The following is a 20,126-nucleotide window of genomic DNA, read 5'->3' on the forward strand; positions in this document are numbered from 1 at the left end:
CACAATGGCCAACGATATAATCTCAGGCAGTTCATTAATTGTGGTACTCACCATGTGGTCTATGTGATTGATTGCACCCTTTGTTCCGTACAATATGTGGGGTGTTCCACCAGGCCCCTGAGGCAGAGAATAGCCGAACACTATCTAGGAGCAGGGTGGTCAACCACAAACATTTCGAATGTGGCCAAACACTTTAGAGAGGTACACGGGGGCAATATGATGGGCTTTCAATTTCAGGGAATAGAGAGAGTCAATCCACCGACAAGAGGGGGAGACCTGTATAAAATTCTTCGTAAGAAGGAGGCTATGTGGATTCATCGTTTGGGATCTAGGCTACCCCATGGCCTTAATGCAAGGTTGGACCTAGCACTCATCATGCACTAGCCTGTTCTACTTCTTTCCAACCCCCCCCCCTCCCCCCTCCCCTCCTTCTCCTCTCGACACACACACATCCCCCCACATGTTCCATCTACGTTAGTGGGGTACTTCTGTCTACTCATATATGTGTACATGTGTCGTCCCTTCTTACATGGGCAGGGATTTTATTTGCCATATGTGTTTCATATACTTATATTTGATGTTGTGATCAACCGCGCTGCTCTTTGCCATATTTTATTAACAGCATTCACTTTGGTACAGTATTTGTTTTCTGTATTGTGTATTCTATACTGTTTTAACACATGTGTACAGTGTTTTGCTTCTGTAGTGTGTTCACAGGTAATCACCTGTCTATCACATGCAAACCACTCCCCCTCTTTACCTTTCTCCCCCCCTATTTTGGGGTGGGGTCGGGAGTGGCCAGCACAGGATGTCCTCCTATTTATAGGACTTTCTGTCATTTTGTAACTAGCTATGATTAAGAGCTGAGATAGCTCGAAACATGTCAGCGTTTTGAAGCATGTACATGTGCATATTTTTATATTGGATATGTCCTAAATAAAAGCCATTGTCTGGGATCCTGGTTTGGTGCGGACCTTTTGTTGCATAATGATAGATCAATTAACACTAGGAAAGGTCTCACCTAGTATTAGTGTGGCCGGTACAGCGTACTCAGCCGCGATTCGCATGCGTCCCTCTTAGGCAGCCGGGGACCGGGCTCTCCGTGGCAGCAAGGCAGAGACAGGGCGGAGGCGACGTCACCAGCTCCAGACCTCCTTGCGATGGTAGCGAGGACGTCTGTTCAAACACACGCTGAAAGGCGTGGTGAGCAGCGTCCAATTGTCCGTGAATGGTAAAAATAGAGGCAGGGGAATAGACTGGCCACAGTGTTACAATATGGCACAAAATACATATGGGACTATAAAATAAAGGTTTATTAAAATGACAACGCGTTTCCCGGAGGAACATCCTCCACTTTCTCAAGAACCTCACAGGTAATGAGATGGCTTATCTGCTCATCCTCGTCATTAAATATTCTGATGCAGTTGGAAGCATGCATTGTATACAAGTTAGTCTGTGAATGCTCAGCAAAATGCCTGCACTATATTATTATTTATTTATTTATTATTTATTGGATTTATATAGCGCCAACATATTACGCAGCACTGCACAATACATAGGATTACAGACAATGATAACAGGGGTGACCAACATCACAATACAGGTAATAGACAATAGATACAAAAATACAGGCTTTTTGCATTCCATTCCCGCTGAAGACTCTGCTGTATTCATGGGGGTTTTGGAGGAGCACATCTTCAAATCAGTTGATTTACTGGACTGCATGAACCAATGTGAGCTATCTAACTGATCTGATTGCTATTTATATTAACTTCCTTAGCGGTAATCCCGAGTCAGGCTCGGGATGGAAATCCACAGCTCAGAGCGGTAATTCAGTGCCTGAGTGGGTGATATGCAGGAGCTGCTGCAGATCTCACTGTGGTATGTTTTATTCTTGTTTTTAGGGTCTAAAAGCTTGTGAAAAAAATTGCACGGCTTTTAGACCCTAAATCTAGAAATAATCATTTAATAATCATTAAATGCCAGGGAGGTTAATAACTAGAGGCTTGTGTGTAACAGCCTGGTTTTATTGGTCAGCGCAGTGTTTCCCAGCCTGTGTAACTGACAAACTGTTTACATGTCTCCTTTTAGACGGGATAATACACAAGTACCCAATAGCTTTACACAATACATCAACAGTCTTTGAGGATTTATCAGACACAGGTGATAGAGAGTAAAAGGAGTTGTTCAGACAAGAAATAACGAGATATACTTTACTTTTTAACTTTGTAGATGCACCCAAAGGAGTGTCCATTCAGATCACAGGCCTGCCTGTCAAAGAAGGTGATGCTATGCAATTACAATGTTTAGCAAAGAAAAGTAATCCCCTACCTACCACATACGAGTGGTACAAAAATGGATTTCTGCAATTGAACTCCTCCACCGAAGCTGTGACCATAACCACAACATGGACCCATTCTGGATTATACTCATGTAAAGCAAAGAATGCCATAGGGTCTATGAGTTCACAGACAACAATTGTTGATGTCCACTGTAAGTACCGTACATTTCTTTTTCTTTTCTTTTTTATTTGATAGTTACTTTCTATTAAAGTTGGCTTAGAGGTTGTGAGAGAACACGGAAAAGCCGCCGCGTTTGCTGGCAGCAAGGCGGCTGATTCCGCGTCCAGCGTGGCGGTTTGCACGCGGAAGCAAGCGTCTGGTAATTTGAAGGAACGCGGAAAAGTCGCCGCATGTATGGACAGCGAGGCGGCCGGTTCCGCGTCCAGCGCGGCGGTTTGCACGCAGCAGCGTGCATCTGGTGTGGCTGAGTCTGTTAGTTCACATAGGTTTAAAAAATACGTGCGCGCGCTGAAAGGACCTTTATGGTGGCCAAGGAGGGATCAGCTGACCAGGCTGGTCAGCTGACCTCAGAGCGGGTAACCATTGGTTCATCACTTAGGGGTGGCGCCGGAGAGCGCTGCTCTATATATATTGTTACTGCTGGCCACTCACTAGTTGTCTGCCGTTGCGAACACTACGTGGAAGCACTCAGACCTTAGTCAGATCCTACAGTGTGTTTGAACCAGGAGGACCTGGGAATTCACACTGAGTCAGATTACCTCTATTGTTATTACTTGTGTTATCATTCTGTTATACATTAGACTAGTTCCAGGGTGTAGAGACCACGGACCTCACACCCAAGACTAGGGAATTTGTGCTATTATTCTGTTATACATCAGACCAGTTCCAGGGTGTAGAGACCACGGACCTCACACCCAAGGCTAGGCATTGTTTGATATCTGTTATGACCTATTGCTTTCCTGACTATTCCTCTGCTTTCTGATTCGGTACCATGCATATCTGTTATTCCGTTGCCAAACCCTGCCTGCCTTGGATACCGAATCAGCTTTCTGTCTTTGTACTTTGTCTGTCCGTGTGTTGCCGACCTGGCTTGATCAACCTCGAGAGCTATCTCTCCCCTTAACCTCCTGGGCGATAATATATATATTATATATATTATATATATATCGCGCAGGAGGATTTCTCTGGCCCTGGTGGGCCGATTTGCATAATTTTTTTGTTACACGCAGCTAGCACTTTGCTAGCTGCGTGTAACTTCCGATCACCGCCGCTCAGCGCCGATCCGCCGCTACACGCCGTGCCGCACAGCCCCCCCCCCCGACCCCTTGCACAGCCTGGCTAATCAGTGCCAGGCAGCGCTGAGGGGTGGATCGTGACTCCCTCTGATGTCACAACGTCCATGACGTCGGTGACGTCATCCCGCCCCGCCGCCATGGCGACCTAGGAAGCCCAGCAGGAAATCCCGCAGGCGATCGGAGTGGGTGGGGGGATGCCGCTGCGCAGCGGCTATCATGTAGCTAGCCCAGGGCTTGCTACATGATTTAAAAAAGAAATTTTTTTTTAAAAAAGTGCTGCGCCCCCTCCTGGGCGATATAATTGTATCGCCCAGAGGGTTAAGAGATAGTCTCCAGTGACATCCACCTTAAGGTGTAACTCACGCTCTGGTCCTTCGTACCTTCAGCCTGACTCCACCCCTTGGAGAGTCTCAGGCTGCTGGAATAGCTCTCTGATAGCAGTGTTGCCCACACTGCCTAAACATCACCTGCTCATCAGGTGCGTTACTCAAAGTCATACTGTTTGTGAGGAAACGCGGAAAAGCCGCCACAAGGGCTCAGAGTGAGGCGGCTGTTTCCGCGTCTAACATGGCGGCACAACGCGAAGAAACCGCCGCATGCCGCATGGGCAGAGCGGTGGAGTCCGTGTTGGATGCAGCGGATTGCACGCATGGCAATGCTGCTGACATTGTGGTTGGACGCGGGGGAACCGCCGCCTGCTTGGAGAGCGGGGCGGTGGCCCCCGCGCCTGAATCAGCAGATACATTGCAAGACATATCAGGTGTGGCTGGGACTGATAGTCCACACAGGTTCAGAAGGACGCACGCGCGCGCTGAGAGGCAGAGCTTATATGACAGCCAGAGAAGAGTCAGCTGACCAAGCGGGTCAGCTGACATTTTCACTGCCTTCCTTTGGTCCAGCACTTAGGGGTGTCGCTGGTGAGCGCTGTAGTATATATACTGGATGCTGGTCATTTCTCTGGTTTCTGCCGTTGCGATCACTACGTGGTAGCACTCAGACCTTGTCTGTATCTGTGTTCTAGCATAGTTTCCAAAGGTGTTGATGATCAAGGAACTCACACCTTAGCATTAGGAATATTGAACTGTATTATTTGTTATGACCTTCTGCATGCCTGACTATTCCTCTGAACTCTGATTCTGTACCTTGCTATTTCTGATATCCTGTTGCCAAGCTCTGCTCGTTCCTGGACTCTGTATTTGCCTCCTGATTCTGTACTTTGCTATTCTGATACTCCGTTGCCAAACCCTGTCTGTTTATTGGATTCCGTATCTGTCTCCTGAATCTGTACCTTATCTGTTTGTGTGTTAACGACCTGGCTTACCGACCTCGAGAACTGGCCTTACTGTTCTAGGCAATTCCCAGATCTGTTAGTGACACCCTCTCTCTCTGGTGTCACTCACTCTCTGTCCTTCCTACACTCAGCCTAGCTCCTCCCCCGGGAGAGTCTAGGCCATCGGAAGGAACATACTTCTGGAGAAGTACTCAAAGTATACTGTTGCATCTTAACACTCACTTGTTCTCTCTGGTGTCCAGAGGTTAGTAGATATATCTGATTATCGGTGATACTGCAGATCACCAATAATCGGGTATATTCTGTATTCCCGGTGATACTGCAGTTCACCGGTAATCAGACCCTCTCTGTGTTACACCGATCGTTACAGAACGGCAGACCAAAAATGCAAATGGACGCACACACTGACCGTCTGGGCGCACTTGCCACTTCGGTGGAAAACATCAACCAAGTGCTGGGTAGTCACAAGACTATGATTGAAGCCTTCAAAAGTAGTAGAGATGATCGGTCAGCACACCAGCTTCTCAATGAGCATAGTTTATTTCCAGATCACATGTCAACACAAAGTTAACAATTGTTTCGGGGCCACTCAGGGTCCCCTTCCTCAGAACAGTGCAGACAAACAGTGTCACAAGTAATGCACCAAACATAAATACACACCAAGTGATAATCAGTAACGCCCCTAGGTCATAAGAAACGCCCCTTTCAATTGAGTATAAACATTTCCTGATCATATCATCTAAGATGAATCAAAACTCAGATCAACAACATATGAAGTAAATACAACATCTGTCGATAAAAGCAGTCATGTATACTGTGATGCCTCAACTCTACACTGCATACAGTACCAGCGTAGATTGGTGTTTCACTGTCACTCACCCACAGATTTAAATCCATTGGTGCAGGAGATCCGCGCTGCGACACCCCATCCCGCCGCAGTAGCCGTTAGACTCTGTACAGGCAATGGTTACCCCGGCAACCTATTACCCAGAAGCCAATCCGCGTCAACTAGCCAATCACAACACACCAGTCCAAGCCCGGTGCGGTGCGCGCGCAACTCCGACGTCAGTCTGCGTCATACGCATAAGAGTGGTTACCAGCGTATACCGCCGCGGCCATAGCAACGCGCGACGCTCAAAGACTCCGCCCATTGCTCCATAGTAACGCGTGATGCTTAGTAACCCTGCAAGGGAGGTTAGAAGAGAACCTCCAGTCTCCTTGCGTCAAGGGTATCCGCGCTATTAGGCAACTGGAATTTAAATCCTAAGCTGCCAAGGCCCCTAAAGGACTCACCCTGAGATGGTAGTGTATAAAATAAATTACACAACACCCATCCCGTGTCATCTCCAGCACAATGGATACATAGAAATCCGTGGGAGAGATAGCATTAGCAGCTAATATCTTAATACCCATTTTAAAAGGGGAGGGGAAAAAAAAAAGGGGGGGGGAGGCAAGGTAAAGAAGGGGAAAGAAAAAACAGGGAGGGGTGAGGGTAAGAGCATACAAAAGAAGGGGGTATAACTAAGAAGGGAAAATGTTAGGGGTACAATCATAAAAAACGTGCAGTTGTTACCACATATTAAAATAACAGTGAGAAACATTACCGCAAAGATAAAACATATACACTGTTGGATGATGCAGGGGTACACATATTTATCTATCATCAAGATAACAGGAAAAAGAGTTATATTGGTTAAGGCCTCTAGGAGCAACCGTGTCCAATATGTGTATCCAATATGTTTCCTTTTGTAGTAAGAGTTTATCCCGATTTCCACCTCTCCTTGGTTTTTTGACTTGATCAATGACCAGACCCCTCAGCTCACTAACTCGGTGACCCATTTGAACAAAATGTGCTGCCACTGGTTTAGAAAGATCCAGCGGTTTGCCTTCACGTAAAGCTTCAATCGCTAACCGTACATCACTCCTGTGTTTCTGGAACCTAACTTTAAAGGCACCAGTCGTTTTCCCAACATATCCAGATCCACATGGGCATTTCAATAGGTAGACACAATATTCAGTGTTGCAATTATAGTACTCTCTGATCAAGAATTTCTTACCCGTGTTCGGATGCACAAAGTGAGTACCTGCAATCAAAGAGTTACAAACATTACAGTTATAACATCTATAACACCCTCTTTTTTCAGAAAAAACAAAAGGCTGCTTGATGTATTTATCATATGGGTCAGCTTGTACCAAAGTATCTCTAAGGCTCCTACTGGATCTGTATGAAAAGAGCGGCTTCTCTTTAAGTATGGGATTCACATTTTTATCTGATTGTAAAATCGAAATGTTCTTTTCAACGGATTTCTTAACAACCATAGACATGGAATTATGATCTTGCACAAACGGAATGGATGGTTTATTTTTCTTGGGTTCTTTACCCTCAAAAATACTGCGTGCCTTCACAATGGCCTCTTTCAATATCCTCTCAGGGTATCCCCGTTCTTTGAATCTCATATTCATTGTATTAATCTCAGTTTCCACTTCCTTGATGTCAGTGCAAATCCTCAGTACTCTCAAGAATTGAGATACTGGTAATCCATTCATCAGATGGTTTGGATGGGCACTGTTATACAATAACAGTGTATTCCTGTCAGTGGGTTTTCTATATAGTGTAGTACTAAGCCCCATGGTTGTTTTACTAACCAGTACATCCAAGAACGGTACTGAGTTGTCTGAGATCTCTGCATTGAAGATGATACCCTGAAACAATGAGTTTAGAAATCCAATAAACGTTGTTAAAGTGTCCCTGCTGCCCCGCCATATCAGAAACACGTCGTCAATGAATCTCGTCCACAAAAGAGCGTGTTCAAGATACATTGACGATCGGAAGATGAATTCCTCCTCCAAGTACCCAACGAACAAATTAGCATAGGCAGGAGCGGCCGAACTGCCCATGGCCGTCCCCTTACACTGTCTGTACCATGTATGTTCAAATTTGAAGCAATTGCTTGTCAATATGAGTTCCATGCCTGCTAAAATAAATTCAGATGGTAATAATTCATTTGATTGCTTCAACAAAAAGTGTCTTACCGCTTTGAGGCCTTCGTTGTTAGGAATGGACGTATATAGAGATCCTATGTCCATAGTGCATAGTAATGTTTCCTGTAAATCAATAGTAAGTCCATTCAATTTAGTAAGGAAATGTTGTGTGTCCTTCAAGTAGGCCGGTAACGATTGCACTATTGGTTGAAGGTGGAAATCGATAAATTGGGCAATGGGTTGGGTCACCGAGTTAGTTCCCGAGACAATAGGACGATATTTCAACGGAGAGGTACCCTTATGTACTTTAGGAAGTCCATACAGTACCGGTCTCTGAGGATAGTCCAAGAGCATAAAGTCCATTTCCTTTTCTGTAATCCATTCATTTGCTAATGCCAATCTGAGGAGCTCCTTGAGTTTTCCACAAATGGACAATGTAGGGTCACCTTGAATTTCACCGTAGCTGGTCTGGTCACTCAACATGTCCTTCATCCCCTTACTGTACTCAGAGTACTCCAACACCACGATTGCTCCCCCCTTATCAGCTGGCTTTATAATTATGTTTCTATTCTTTTGTAATGTTGATATAGCAGTCCTTTCATTGCGAGTAAGATTGTATTTCATTGGTTTTCTCTCTTTCTCCTTCAAGACATCATAGCGGACTGTTTTAATAAAGCTCTCGATGCTGGGGAAGGGTCCTGGTGGAACAAAGGTGCTTTTCAGTTTGAAAGCGGGGATTCGTGAGGTCAACTCAGTACTCGGTTTGTTGAAAAAAATTGTTTCAATTTCAATGATCTTTCATATTTAAATAAATCAACTTCAAAACTAAAAGAATCAAATCTGGATGATGGACAGAAGGATAGTCCTTTTGATAGTACCGCCATTTCGTGTTTGTTTAAAGCATAGTCACTCAAATTTATGATTGGGGATGTTGATTCAGACTCCGTGTGTAGGGTCGTTGTGGTTGTTGTTGTGGTTGGCGAGGTGTTTTTCCTTTTGGAGCGACCCCTCCTGAGTCGTCTCCTCCTCGGCCCCCTTGAAAACCCGATGCTCCCTGAGCGTCACTATCCGATGTAGGATTTTCCGTATGGACATCAGAATCAGGGTCATTACCTGGTTGTGGTCTCGATATTGGTTTAGGTTTACCACCTCTAGGTTTAGGCCAACGTCTTGGTGGTCCCCGCTTTTGACCTGCTCCAACAATCCACGGATATATGCGCCCTTCTTGATGATCTTGACAAATCTGTCTATATTTTTGTCTTTTCTTTTGTTGTATTTGATTCCTGTAAGTTTCAATTTCTTTTTCAATATTGGTTACTTGGTCCGCGATTTTCCTGTCAGCTTCAACCAACTCTCCTATTCCAGTCTGGATAGGTACCAGTTCTTTTTCCACTTGGAGTAACAATACTCTAACCTCCTCGATGACCATCAACATATAATTCATCGAGTGTTGCGTGGACATAGCACACCATCTTTCACAGAATTCCTTCTTATTACGGCTGATGGTTGGCTGGATGCCAAGACGAAAACCCTTCGGAATTTTCTTGTTCCTATAGTATTCGGAAAGGGTATGGCCATGTAATTCCAAGTCCACCTGTCTTTTCTTAAGACGTTTCAGCTCACCCAATAGATCCGTGGGAGAGTCAAAGCCAAAGCCTACCCGTCTCTCTCCAGAAAACAGTATATTCTGTATTTCCTCGGTAGTGTAACTAAACACAGGTTCTTCACCATTATTTTCTTCCATTGATGTGGCAGTTAAAAACAAGCCCGTGCCCACTCCAGTGGGGAAAAACGGAAAGTAGATCTTGCAGCCCTGATACACAGGGATCAGCTGACACGTCTTGCAGTACTGTTATAAAGGTGTGATGAGATAAGGCATCAATCTTCATCAGACTTGGAGCCTCTCCAGGGGTGCTCTGCTCTGCTGCTTAAGCAAACAATTTAGTAGAAAGGTACAGAGCGGCACACTTATCCTTGTAATCCTCCGGGTGCATGACCTTGGGCGCTAAGCAACACCCCAACGTATTCAAAAGTAGTAGAGATGATCGGTCAGCACACCAGCTTCTCAATGAGCATAGTTTATTTCCAGATCACATGTCAACACAAAGTTAACAATTGTTTCGGGGCCACTCAGGGTCCCCTTCCTCAGAACAGTGCAGACAAACAGTGTCACAAGTAATGCACCAAACATAAATACACACCAAGTGATAATCAGTAACGCCCCTAGGTCATAAGAAACGCCCCTTTCAATTGAGTATAAACATTTCCTGATCATATCATCTAAGATGAATCAAAACTCAGATCAACAACATATGAAGTAAATACAACATCTGTCGATAAAAGCAGTCATGTATACTGTGATGCCTCAACTCTACACTGCATACAGTACCAGCGTAGATTGGTGTTTCACTGTCACTCACCCACAGATTTAAATCCATTGGTGCAGGAGATCCGCGCTGCGACACCCCATCCCGCCGCAGTAGCCGTTAGACTCCGTACAGGCAATGGTTACCCCGGCAACCTATTACCCAGAAGCCAATCCGCGTCAACTAGCCAATCACAACACACCAGTCCAAGCCCGGTGCAGTGCGCGCGCAACTCCGACGTCAGTCTGCGTCATACGCATAAGAGTGGTTACCAGCGTATACCGCCGCGGCCATAGCAACGCGCGACGCTCAAAGACTCCGCCCATTGCTCCATAGTAACGCGTGATGCTTAGTAACCCTGCAAGGGAGGTTAGAAGAGAACCTCCAGTCTCCTTGCGTCAAGGGTATCCGCGCTATTAGGCAACTGGAATTTAAATCCTAAGCTGCCAAGGCCCCTAAAGGACTCACCCTGAGATGGTAGTGTATAAAATAAATTACACAACACCCATCCCGTGTCATCTCCAGCACAATGGATACATAGAAATCCGTGGGAGAGATAGCATTAGCAGCTAATATCTTAATACCCATATCAAAAGGGGAGGGAAAAAAAAGGGGGGGGGGAGGCAAGGTAAAGAAGGGGAAAGAAAAAACAGGGAGGGGTGAGGGTAAGAGCATACAAAAGAAGGGGGTATAACTAAGAAGGGAAAATGTTAGGGGTACAATCATAAAAAACGTGCAGTTGTTACCACATATTAAAATAACAGTGAGAAACATTACCGCAAAGATAAAACATATACACTGTTGGATGATGCAGGGGTACACATATTTATCTATCATCAAGATAACAGGAAAAAGAGTTATATTGGTTAAGGCCTCTAGGAGCAACCGTGTCCAATATGTGTATCCAATATGTTTCCTTTTGTAGTAAGAGTTTATCCCGATTTCCACCTCTCCTTGGTTTTTTGACTTGATCAATGACCAGACCCCTCAGCTCACTAACTCGGTGACCCATTTGAACAAAATGTGCTGCCACTGGTTTAGAAAGATCCAGCGGTTTGCCTTCACGTAAAGCTTCAATCGCTAACCGTACATCACTCCTGTGTTTCTGGAACCTAACTTTAAAGGCACCAGTCGTTTTCCCAACATATCCAGATCCACATGGGCATTTCAATAGGTAGACACAATATTCAGTGTTGCAATTATAGTACTCTCTGATCAAGAATTTCTTACCCGTGTTCGGATGCACAAAGTGAGTACCTGCAATCAAAGAGTTACAAACATTACAGTTATAACATCTATAACACCCTCTTTTTTCAGAAAAAACAAAAGGCTGCTTGATGTATTTATCATATGGGTCAGCTTGTACCAAAGTATCTCTAAGGCTCCTACTGGATCTGTATGAAAAGAGCGGCTTCTCTTTAAGTATGGGATTCACATTTTTATCTGATTGTAAAATCGAAATGTTCTTTTCAACGGATTTCTTAACAACCATAGACATGGAATTATGATCTTGCACAAACGGAATGGATGGTTTATTTTTCTTGCTTTCTTTACCCTCAAAAATACTGCGTGCCTTCACAATGGCCTCTTTCAATATCCTCTCAGGGTATCCCCGTTCTTTGAATCTCATATTCATTGTATTAATCTCAGTTTCCACTTCCTTGATGTCAGTGCAAATCCTCAGTACTCTCAAGAATTGAGATACTGGTAATCCATTCATCAGATGGTTTGGATGGGCACTGTTATACAATAACAGTGTATTCCTGTCAGTGGGTTTTCTATATAGTGTAGTACTAAGCCCCATGGTTGTTTTACTAACCAGTACATCCAAGAACGGTACTGAGTTGTCTGAGATCTCTGCATTGAAGATGATACCCTGAAACAATGAGTTTAGAAATCCAATAAACGTTGTTAAAGTGTCCCTGCTGCCCCGCCATATCAGAAACACGTCGTCAATGAATCTCGTCCACAAAAGAGCGTGTTCAAGATACATTGACGATCGGAAGATGAATTCCTCCTCCAAGTACCCAACGAACAAATTAGCATAGGCAGGAGCGGCCGAACTGCCCATGGCCGTCCCCTTACACTGTCTGTACCATGTATGTTCAAATTTGAAGCAATTGCTTGTCAATATGAGTTCCATGCCTGCTAAAATAAATTCAGATGGTAATAATTCATTTGATTGCTTCAACAAAAAGTGTCTTACCGCTTTGAGGCCTTCGTTGTTAGGAATGGACGTATATAGAGATCCTATGTCCATAGTGCATAGTAATGTTTCCTGTAAATCAATAGTAAGTCCATTCAATTTAGTAAGGAAATGTTGTGTGTCCTTCAAGTAGGCTGGTAACGATTGCACTATTGGTTGAAGGTGGAAATCGATAAATTGGGCAATGGGTTGGGTCACCGAGTTAGTTCCCGAGACAATAGGACGATATTTCAACGGAGAGGTACCCTTATGTACTTTAGGAAGTCCATACAGTACCGGTCTCTGAGGATAGTCCAAGAGCATAAAGTCCATTTCCTTTTCTGTAATCCATTCATTTGCTAATGCCAATCTGAGGAGCTCCTTGAGTTTTCCACAAATGGACAATGTAGGGTCACCTTGAATTTCACCGTAGCTGGTCTGGTCACTCAACATGTCCTTCATCCCCTTACTGTACTCAGAGTACTCCAACACCACGATTGCTCCCCCCTTATCAGCTGGCTTTATAATTATGTTTCTATTCTTTTGTAATGTTGATATAGCAGTCCTTTCATTGCGAGTAAGATTGTATTTCATTGGTTTTCTCTCTTTCTCCTTCAAGACATCATAGCGGACTGTTTTAATAAAGCTCTCGATGCTGGGGAAGGGTCCTGGTGGAACAAAGGTGCTTTTCAGTTTGAAAGCGGGGATTCGTTAGGTCAACTCAGTACTCGGTTTGTTGAAAAAAAATTGTTTCAATTTCAATGATCTTTCATATTTAAATAAATCAACTTCAAAACTAAAAGAATCAAATCTGGATGATGGACAGAAGGATAGTCCTTTTGATAGTACCGCCATTTCGTGTTTGTTTAAAGCATAGTCACTCAAATTTATGATTGGGGATGTTGATTCAGACTCCGTGTGTAGGGTCGTTGTGGTTGTTGTTGTGGTTGGCGAGGTGTTTTTCCTTTTGGAGCGACCCCTCCTGAGTCGTCTCCTCCTCGGCCCCCTTGAAAACCCGATGCTCCCTGAGCGTCACTATCCGATGTAGGATTTTCCGTATGGACATCAGAATCAGGGTCATTACCTGGTTGTGGTCTCGATATTGGTTTAGGTTTACCACCTCTAGGTTTAGGCCAACGTCTTTTGTTTTTTCTGAAAAAAGAGGGTGTTATAGATGTTATAACTGTAATGTTTGTAACTCTTTGATTGCAGGTACTCACTTTGTGCATCCGAACACGGGTAAGAAATTCTTGATCAGAGAGTACTATAATTGCAACACTGAATATTGTGTCTACCTATTGAAATGCCCATGTGGATCTGGATATGTTGGGAAAACGACTGGGGCCTTTAAAGTTAGGTTCCAGAAACACAGGAGTGATGTACGGTTAGCGATTGAAGCTTTACGTGAAGGCAAACCGCTGGATCTTTCTAAACCAGTGGCAGCACATTTTGTTCAAATGGGTCACCGAGTTAGTGAGCTGAGGGGTCTGGTCATTGATCAAGTCAAAAAACCAAGGAGAGGTGGAAATCGGGATAAACTCTTACTACAAAAGGAAACATATTGGATACACATATTGGACACGGTTGCTCCTAGAGGCCTTAACCAATATAACTCTTTTTCCTGTTATCTTGATGATAGATAAATATGTGTACCCCTGCATCATCCAACAGTGTATATGTTTTATCTTTGCGGTAATGTTTCTCACTGTTATTTTAATATGTGGTAACAACTGCACGTTTTTTATGATTGTACCCCTAACATTTTCCCTTCTTAGTTATACCCCCTTCTTTTGTATGCTCTTACCCTCACCCCTCCCTGTTTTTTCTTTCCCCTTCTTTACCTTGCCCCCCCCCCCCTTTTTTTTTTCCCTCCCCTTTTGATATGGGTATTAAGATATTAGCTGCTAATGCTATCTCTCCCACGGATTTCTATGTATCCATTGTGCTGGAGATGACACGGGATGGGTGTTGTGTAATTTATTTTATACACTACCATCTCAGGGTGAGTCCTTTAGGGGCCTTGGCAGCTTAGGATTTAAATTCCAGTTGCCTAATAGCGCGGATACCCTTGACGCAAGGAGACTGGAGGTTCTCTTCTAACCTCCCTTGCAGGGTTACTAAGCATCACGCGTTACTATGGAGCAATGGGCGGAGTCTTTGAGCGTCGCGCGTTGCTATGGCCGCGGCGGTATACGCTGGTAACCACTCTTATGCGTATGACGCAGACTGACGTCGGAGTTGCGCGCGCACCGCACCGGGCTTGGACTGGTGTGTTGTGATTGGCTAGTTGACGCGGATTGGCTTCTGGGTAATAGGTTGCCGGGGTAACCATTGCCTGTACGGAGTCTAACGGCTACTGCGGCGGGATGGGGTGTCGCAGCGCGGATCTCCTGCACCAATGGATTTAAATCTGTGGGTGAGTGACAGTGAAACACCAATCTACGCTGGTACTGTATGCAGTGTAGAGTTGAGGCATCACAGTATACATGACTGCTTTTATCGACAGATGTTGTATTTTCTTCATATGTTGTTGATCTGAGTTTTGATTCATCTTAGATGATATGATCAGGAAATGTTTATACTCAATTGAAAGGGGCGTTTCTTATGACCTAGGGGCGTTACTTATTATCACTTGGTGTGTATTTATGTTTGGTGCATTACTTGTGACACTGTTTGTCTGCACTGTTCTGAGGAAGGGGACCCTGAGTGGCCCCGAAACAATTGTTAACTTTGTGTTGACATGTGATCTGGAAATAAACTATGCTCATTGAGAAGCTGGTGTGCTGACCGATCATCTCTACTACTTTTGAATACGTTGGGGTGTTGCTTAGCGCCCAAGGTCATGCACCCGGAGGATTACAAGGATAAGTGTGCCGCTCTGTACCTTTCTACTATATGATTGAAGCCTTGTCTGGTTCTTTACAAACCCTCCAGACAGCAGTGGATGAGGTGCGATCCCCTCCTAGCTCTGACATACGTTTGCCTGTACCTGAAAAATTTTCTGGTCACAGATCTGACTTCCGAAATTTTAGAAGTAGAGTGTTATCTTACTTTGAGTTGAGACCCCGATCTTCTGGAACTATGGCCCAAAGGGTCACATTTATTAAGACTTTGTTATCAGACGATTCTCAGACGTGGGCGTACAGTTTGCCCACCGGAGATGTGGCCCTCTCCTCAGTAGATGAATTTTTTAAAGCTATGGCAGTAATTTACGACGACCCAGACCTTGCTGCGACCTCTGAGCGGAAGCTCAAGCTTTTGCGTCAAGGCAAGGGTCCGGTCGAAGATTACGCAGCCGAAAATTAGGAGGTGGTCAGTTTCAGCCAGGTGGGACATCTATGCCCTCTTAGATTGTTTCTTATCAGGGTTGTCAGATGAGGTCTCAGATCTCATGTTAAGTCTGCCTGAACCTAAAACTGTCGATGAGGCCATTTCATCGGCCATTCGAGTCGACCGCAGACTGCGCTATCAGAAACAGACCCGGGGTAGTAGTCATGTAAGAATGGTGTCCTACGCTGCGCCTCCAGTAACTCCACCTCCTCCTGTCTCGCCTCCACCCGAACCAATGCAAATTGGTCGGTCGAAACTATCCCAAGTGGAGCGAAGACGTAGGATGTCTGAGCGGCTGTGTCTTTACTGCGCAGAGGGGGGTCATAGAGTACGTAATTGTCCTAACAAGCCGGGAAACGCTATCGCCTAGGAGTTGTAGGGGGTAAGACCCTAGGCACGCAACTTTTACCCCTAGAAGAGAAACGGTTACTTCTTCCTTGTACTGTCACATGGGAAGATAAAACTGAGGTTTCTGAGGCTTTTGTTGATTCAGGCTCTGCAGCTAATTTTATGGATTTCGAATTTGCAAAGAAATTGGGTCACCCCGGTAGAACCACCCATTCAGGTTACAGCAGTAGATGATTCCCCCCTGCAAAGTAATCATTCGCTGTCTCAGACACCAGAGGTGGAAGTCACTATAGGGGTGCTACATAAAGAAAAACTGCAGTTTTTTGTGTTACGCATGACCACCTCCACAGTCATCCTTGGCATGCCGTGGCTGCACTTACACTCTCCACAGATTAATTGGGCTACCGGTCAGTTAACTAGCTGGTCAACTCACTGTTTTCAGCAGTGTTTAGGGAGGGTGACACTGGGCCAGACCAGGATTCATTTGGAGGGGGTACCAGTACAATATTCCGAGTATTCTGATGTGTTCTGTCCCAAGGCTGCTGATAAATTACCTCCACATCGCCCGTTTGATTGCCCCATCGATCTCCGATCTGGTTGTATGCCTCCTAGGGGTCATCTTTACAATTTGTCTGGGCCAGAGAAAGTGGGCATGCAGGAGTACATTCGTGAAAATTTAGCCAAGGGGTTCATTCGCCCTTCCCGGTCGCCCGCTCGCGCAGGGTTCTTTTTTGTTTAGAAAAAAGACGAAGGCCTGCGGCCATGTATTGATTACCGAGGCCTGAATAAAATCACAGTGAAGAATCGCTACCCTTTGCCCCTGATAGATGACTTGTTTACACAGATTACCGACATTAAGATCTTTTCAAAGTTGGATTTACGGGGTGCATACAACCTGGTGCAGATCAGAAAGGGCGATGAATGGAAGACGGCCTTTAACACGCCCGACGGGCATTACGAGTACCTAGTGATGCCCTTCGGGCTGTGTAACGCCCCGGCCGTCTTCCAGGAACTGATTAATGAGGTATTCAGGGAGGTATTGGGCAAATTCGTGTTAGTATACCTAGATGATATATTTATCTTTTTAAACAACCTCTCAGAGCACAGGACACACGTCAAGTTTGTATTGGACAAACTAAGGCAAAACATGCTTTACGCTAAATTGGAGAAATGCATCTTCGAGGTAACATCTGTCACCTTTTTAGGGTACATAATTTCCACCTCGGGCCTGTCTATGGATCCCGCCAAGGTCTCTGCTGTGTTGGAATGGCCTCAACCAGTGGGGTTAAAATCTCTTCAGAGATTTTTGGACTTCGCCAATTACTATAGAAGGTTCATAAAGTGGTACTCCACTGTCATTGCGCCCCTCACCTTTCTCACTAAGAAAGGGGCAGATACTGCCCACTGGTCTCCAGAGGCTCTGCATGCATTCTCCACTTTGAAAGATTTGTTTTGCTCTGCACCCATCCTGAGACACGTTGACACCTCCTATCCCTTTATTGTTGAGGTGGACGCCTCGGAGGTCGGGGTAGGGGCTGTGCTGTCCCAGCAGTCAGGGTTGCAGGGTAGATTGCACCCATGTGCCTATTTTTCTCGTAGGTTCTCTCTGGCAGAGAGAAACTACGATATAGGCAACAGAGAGCTCCTAGCCATCAAATTGGTCTTTGAAGAATGGTGTCATTGGTTGGAAGGAGCAGAACATACGATTACAGTTTACACTGATCACAAAAATTTTGAATACATCGAGGAAGCTAAGGGATTAAGCCCCCGTCAGGCTCGATGGTCATTGTTCTTCTCGAGATTCAGATTTATAATTACGTACACTCCAGGGAGCAAAAACATTAAGGCAAATGCCCTGTCTAGATGCTTTGAGCCGGAGACAGCACAGGCCTCCGCCCCAGAGACCATTGTCCCACAGAAACTGGTACTAGCAACAACTGAGACTTGGGAAGATTGGACAGAGACTTTAGGTCCCTTTCAGCAGGACATCCCGGAGGGGAAGCCCAAAGGGGTTATGTTTATTCCACTGCCATTTCGTCTTCAAATTTTACAGATGTTCCACTCACACAAAAATGCGGTACACACTGGGGCCTCCAGAACACAAGACCAGATGCGCTTGGTGGCCTTCTCTGGCAACCGATTGCAAGGAGTTTGTTAGAGAGTGTGCGGTGTGTGCGAAGAGTAAGCCCTCCCGGCTGGCACCTGTGGGAACGTTGCAGCCCTTGCCCACCCCGAGTGAGCCATGGACCCACATGTCTATGGATTTTGTGGGAGAGCTCCCCAGGTCTGAGGGCATGTCGGTCATTTGGGTGGTAGTCAACCGCTTTAGTAAAATGGCCCATTTTGTGCCCTTGAAAGGGCTCCCCTCGGCCCAGGAATTGGCCGATTTGTTCATCATCCACGTTTTCCGATTGCATGGCATTCCGGAAAACATAGTGTCAGATAGGGGAGTCCAATTTGTTTCTAGATTTTGGAGGGCATTTTGTCACCAAATGGGCATGGAACTGTCATTTTCGTCGGGCTACCACCTACAGACCAATGGTCAGACTGAAAGAGTCAATCAATCATTGGAACAGTTTTTGAGGTGTTACGTTGCAGAGGCGCAAAATGATTGGGTCAAGTTTTTGCCCTTCGCAGAATTTGCGCACAATAATTTGAAAAGTTCTTCCTCAGGATTTTGTCCATTTCAGATAGTGACCGAGAAGTTGCCTAAATTTTCCCCATTGCCAGTCGCCTCCACTCCGTTTCCAGCTCTGGAGGCCTGGCAAAGACATGTGGTGGATCGTGAAAAATAATTTGGAGAAGGCGTTTCAAAGTCAAAAAGGTCAAGCTGACAAAAGACGTTCCTTAGAGTGGAGGTTTCAACCAGGAGACTTAGTCTGGGTGTCCACACGTCACTTGACCTTGAAACAGCCCTCAGCCCAGTTGGGGCCCAGGTATGTGGGTCCATTTCCAGTAACTAGAAAGATCAACGATGTTACTTATGCCATTGATCTTCCTGCCAGTATGTGTGGCGTAAGATCCTTTCATGTGTCCCTGCTTAAGCCAGCAGTCCATGTGGGTCCCACTCCTCCTCCTCCTGTGATGATAGATGACCAACCTGAGTACGAAGTAGAGAAGATTTTAGACTCTCGTATAGTTCAGAGCTCAGTGCAATATCTGGTTCATGGTATTGAGGAGAGATCATGGGTACCAGAATGTCGCATGCATGCTGACAAATTAAGAAGGGAGTTCCACGCGTTGCATCTTGAGAAGCCTGGTAGGAGCTGTCCGGAGTCCACTCCTCAGGGGGGGGGGTACTGTGAGGAAACGCGGAAAAGCCGCCGCAAGGGCTCAGAGTGAGGCGGCTGTTTCCGCGTCTAACATGGCGGCACAACGCGAAGAAAACCCCGCATGCCGCATGGGCAGAGCGGTGGAGTCCGCGTTGGAAGCAGCGGATTGCACGCATGGCAATGCTGCTGACATTGTGGTTGGACGCGGGGGGACCGCCGCCTGCTTGGAAAACGCGCCTGAATCAGCAGATACATTGCAAGACATATCAGGTGTGGCTGGGACTGATAGTCCACACAGGTTCAGAAGGACGCGCGCGCGCGCTGAGAGGCAGAGCTTATATGACAGCCAGAGAAGAGTCAGCTGACCTAGCGGGTCAGCTGACATTTTCACCGCCTTCCATTGGTCCAGCACTAAGGGGTGGCGCTGGTGAGCGCTGTAGTATATATACTGGATGCTGGTCATTTCTCTGGTGTCTGCCGTTGCGATCACTACGTGGTAGCACTCAGACCTTGTCTGTATCTGTGTTCTAGGATAGTTTCCAAAGGTGTTGATGATCAAGGAACTCACACCTTAGCATTAGGAATATTGAACTGTATTATTTGTTATGACCTTCTGCCTGCCTGACTATTCCTCTGAACTCTGATTCTGTACCTTGCTATTTCTGATATCCTGTTGCCAAACTCTGCTCATTCCTGGACTCTGTATTTGCCTCCTGATTCTGTACTTTGCTATTCTGATACTCCGTTGCCAAAC

At 45.5% G+C, this 20,126-nt stretch overlaps 1 protein-coding gene across 3 annotated transcripts in view; it reads left to right on the plus strand.

The window, feature by feature from the left end:
- The window catches only part of LOC137521790 (B-cell receptor CD22-like), a 167,750-nt gene that overhangs the window by 104,032 nt on the left and 43,592 nt on the right, over positions 1–20,126 (plus strand). For all 3 annotated transcript variants that reach the window (XM_068241524.1, XM_068241525.1, XM_068241526.1), the window contains one exon: positions 2,233–2,493. In XM_068241524.1, coding sequence (XP_068097625.1) covers positions 2,233–2,493 — 261 coding nt within the window. The remainder of the gene's footprint in view (positions 1–2,232; positions 2,494–20,126) is intronic.

This window comes from Hyperolius riggenbachi, chromosome 6 (assembly GCF_040937935.1).
Source record: "Hyperolius riggenbachi isolate aHypRig1 chromosome 6, aHypRig1.pri, whole genome shotgun sequence".
NCBI lineage: Eukaryota > Metazoa > Chordata > Amphibia > Anura > Hyperoliidae > Hyperolius > Hyperolius riggenbachi.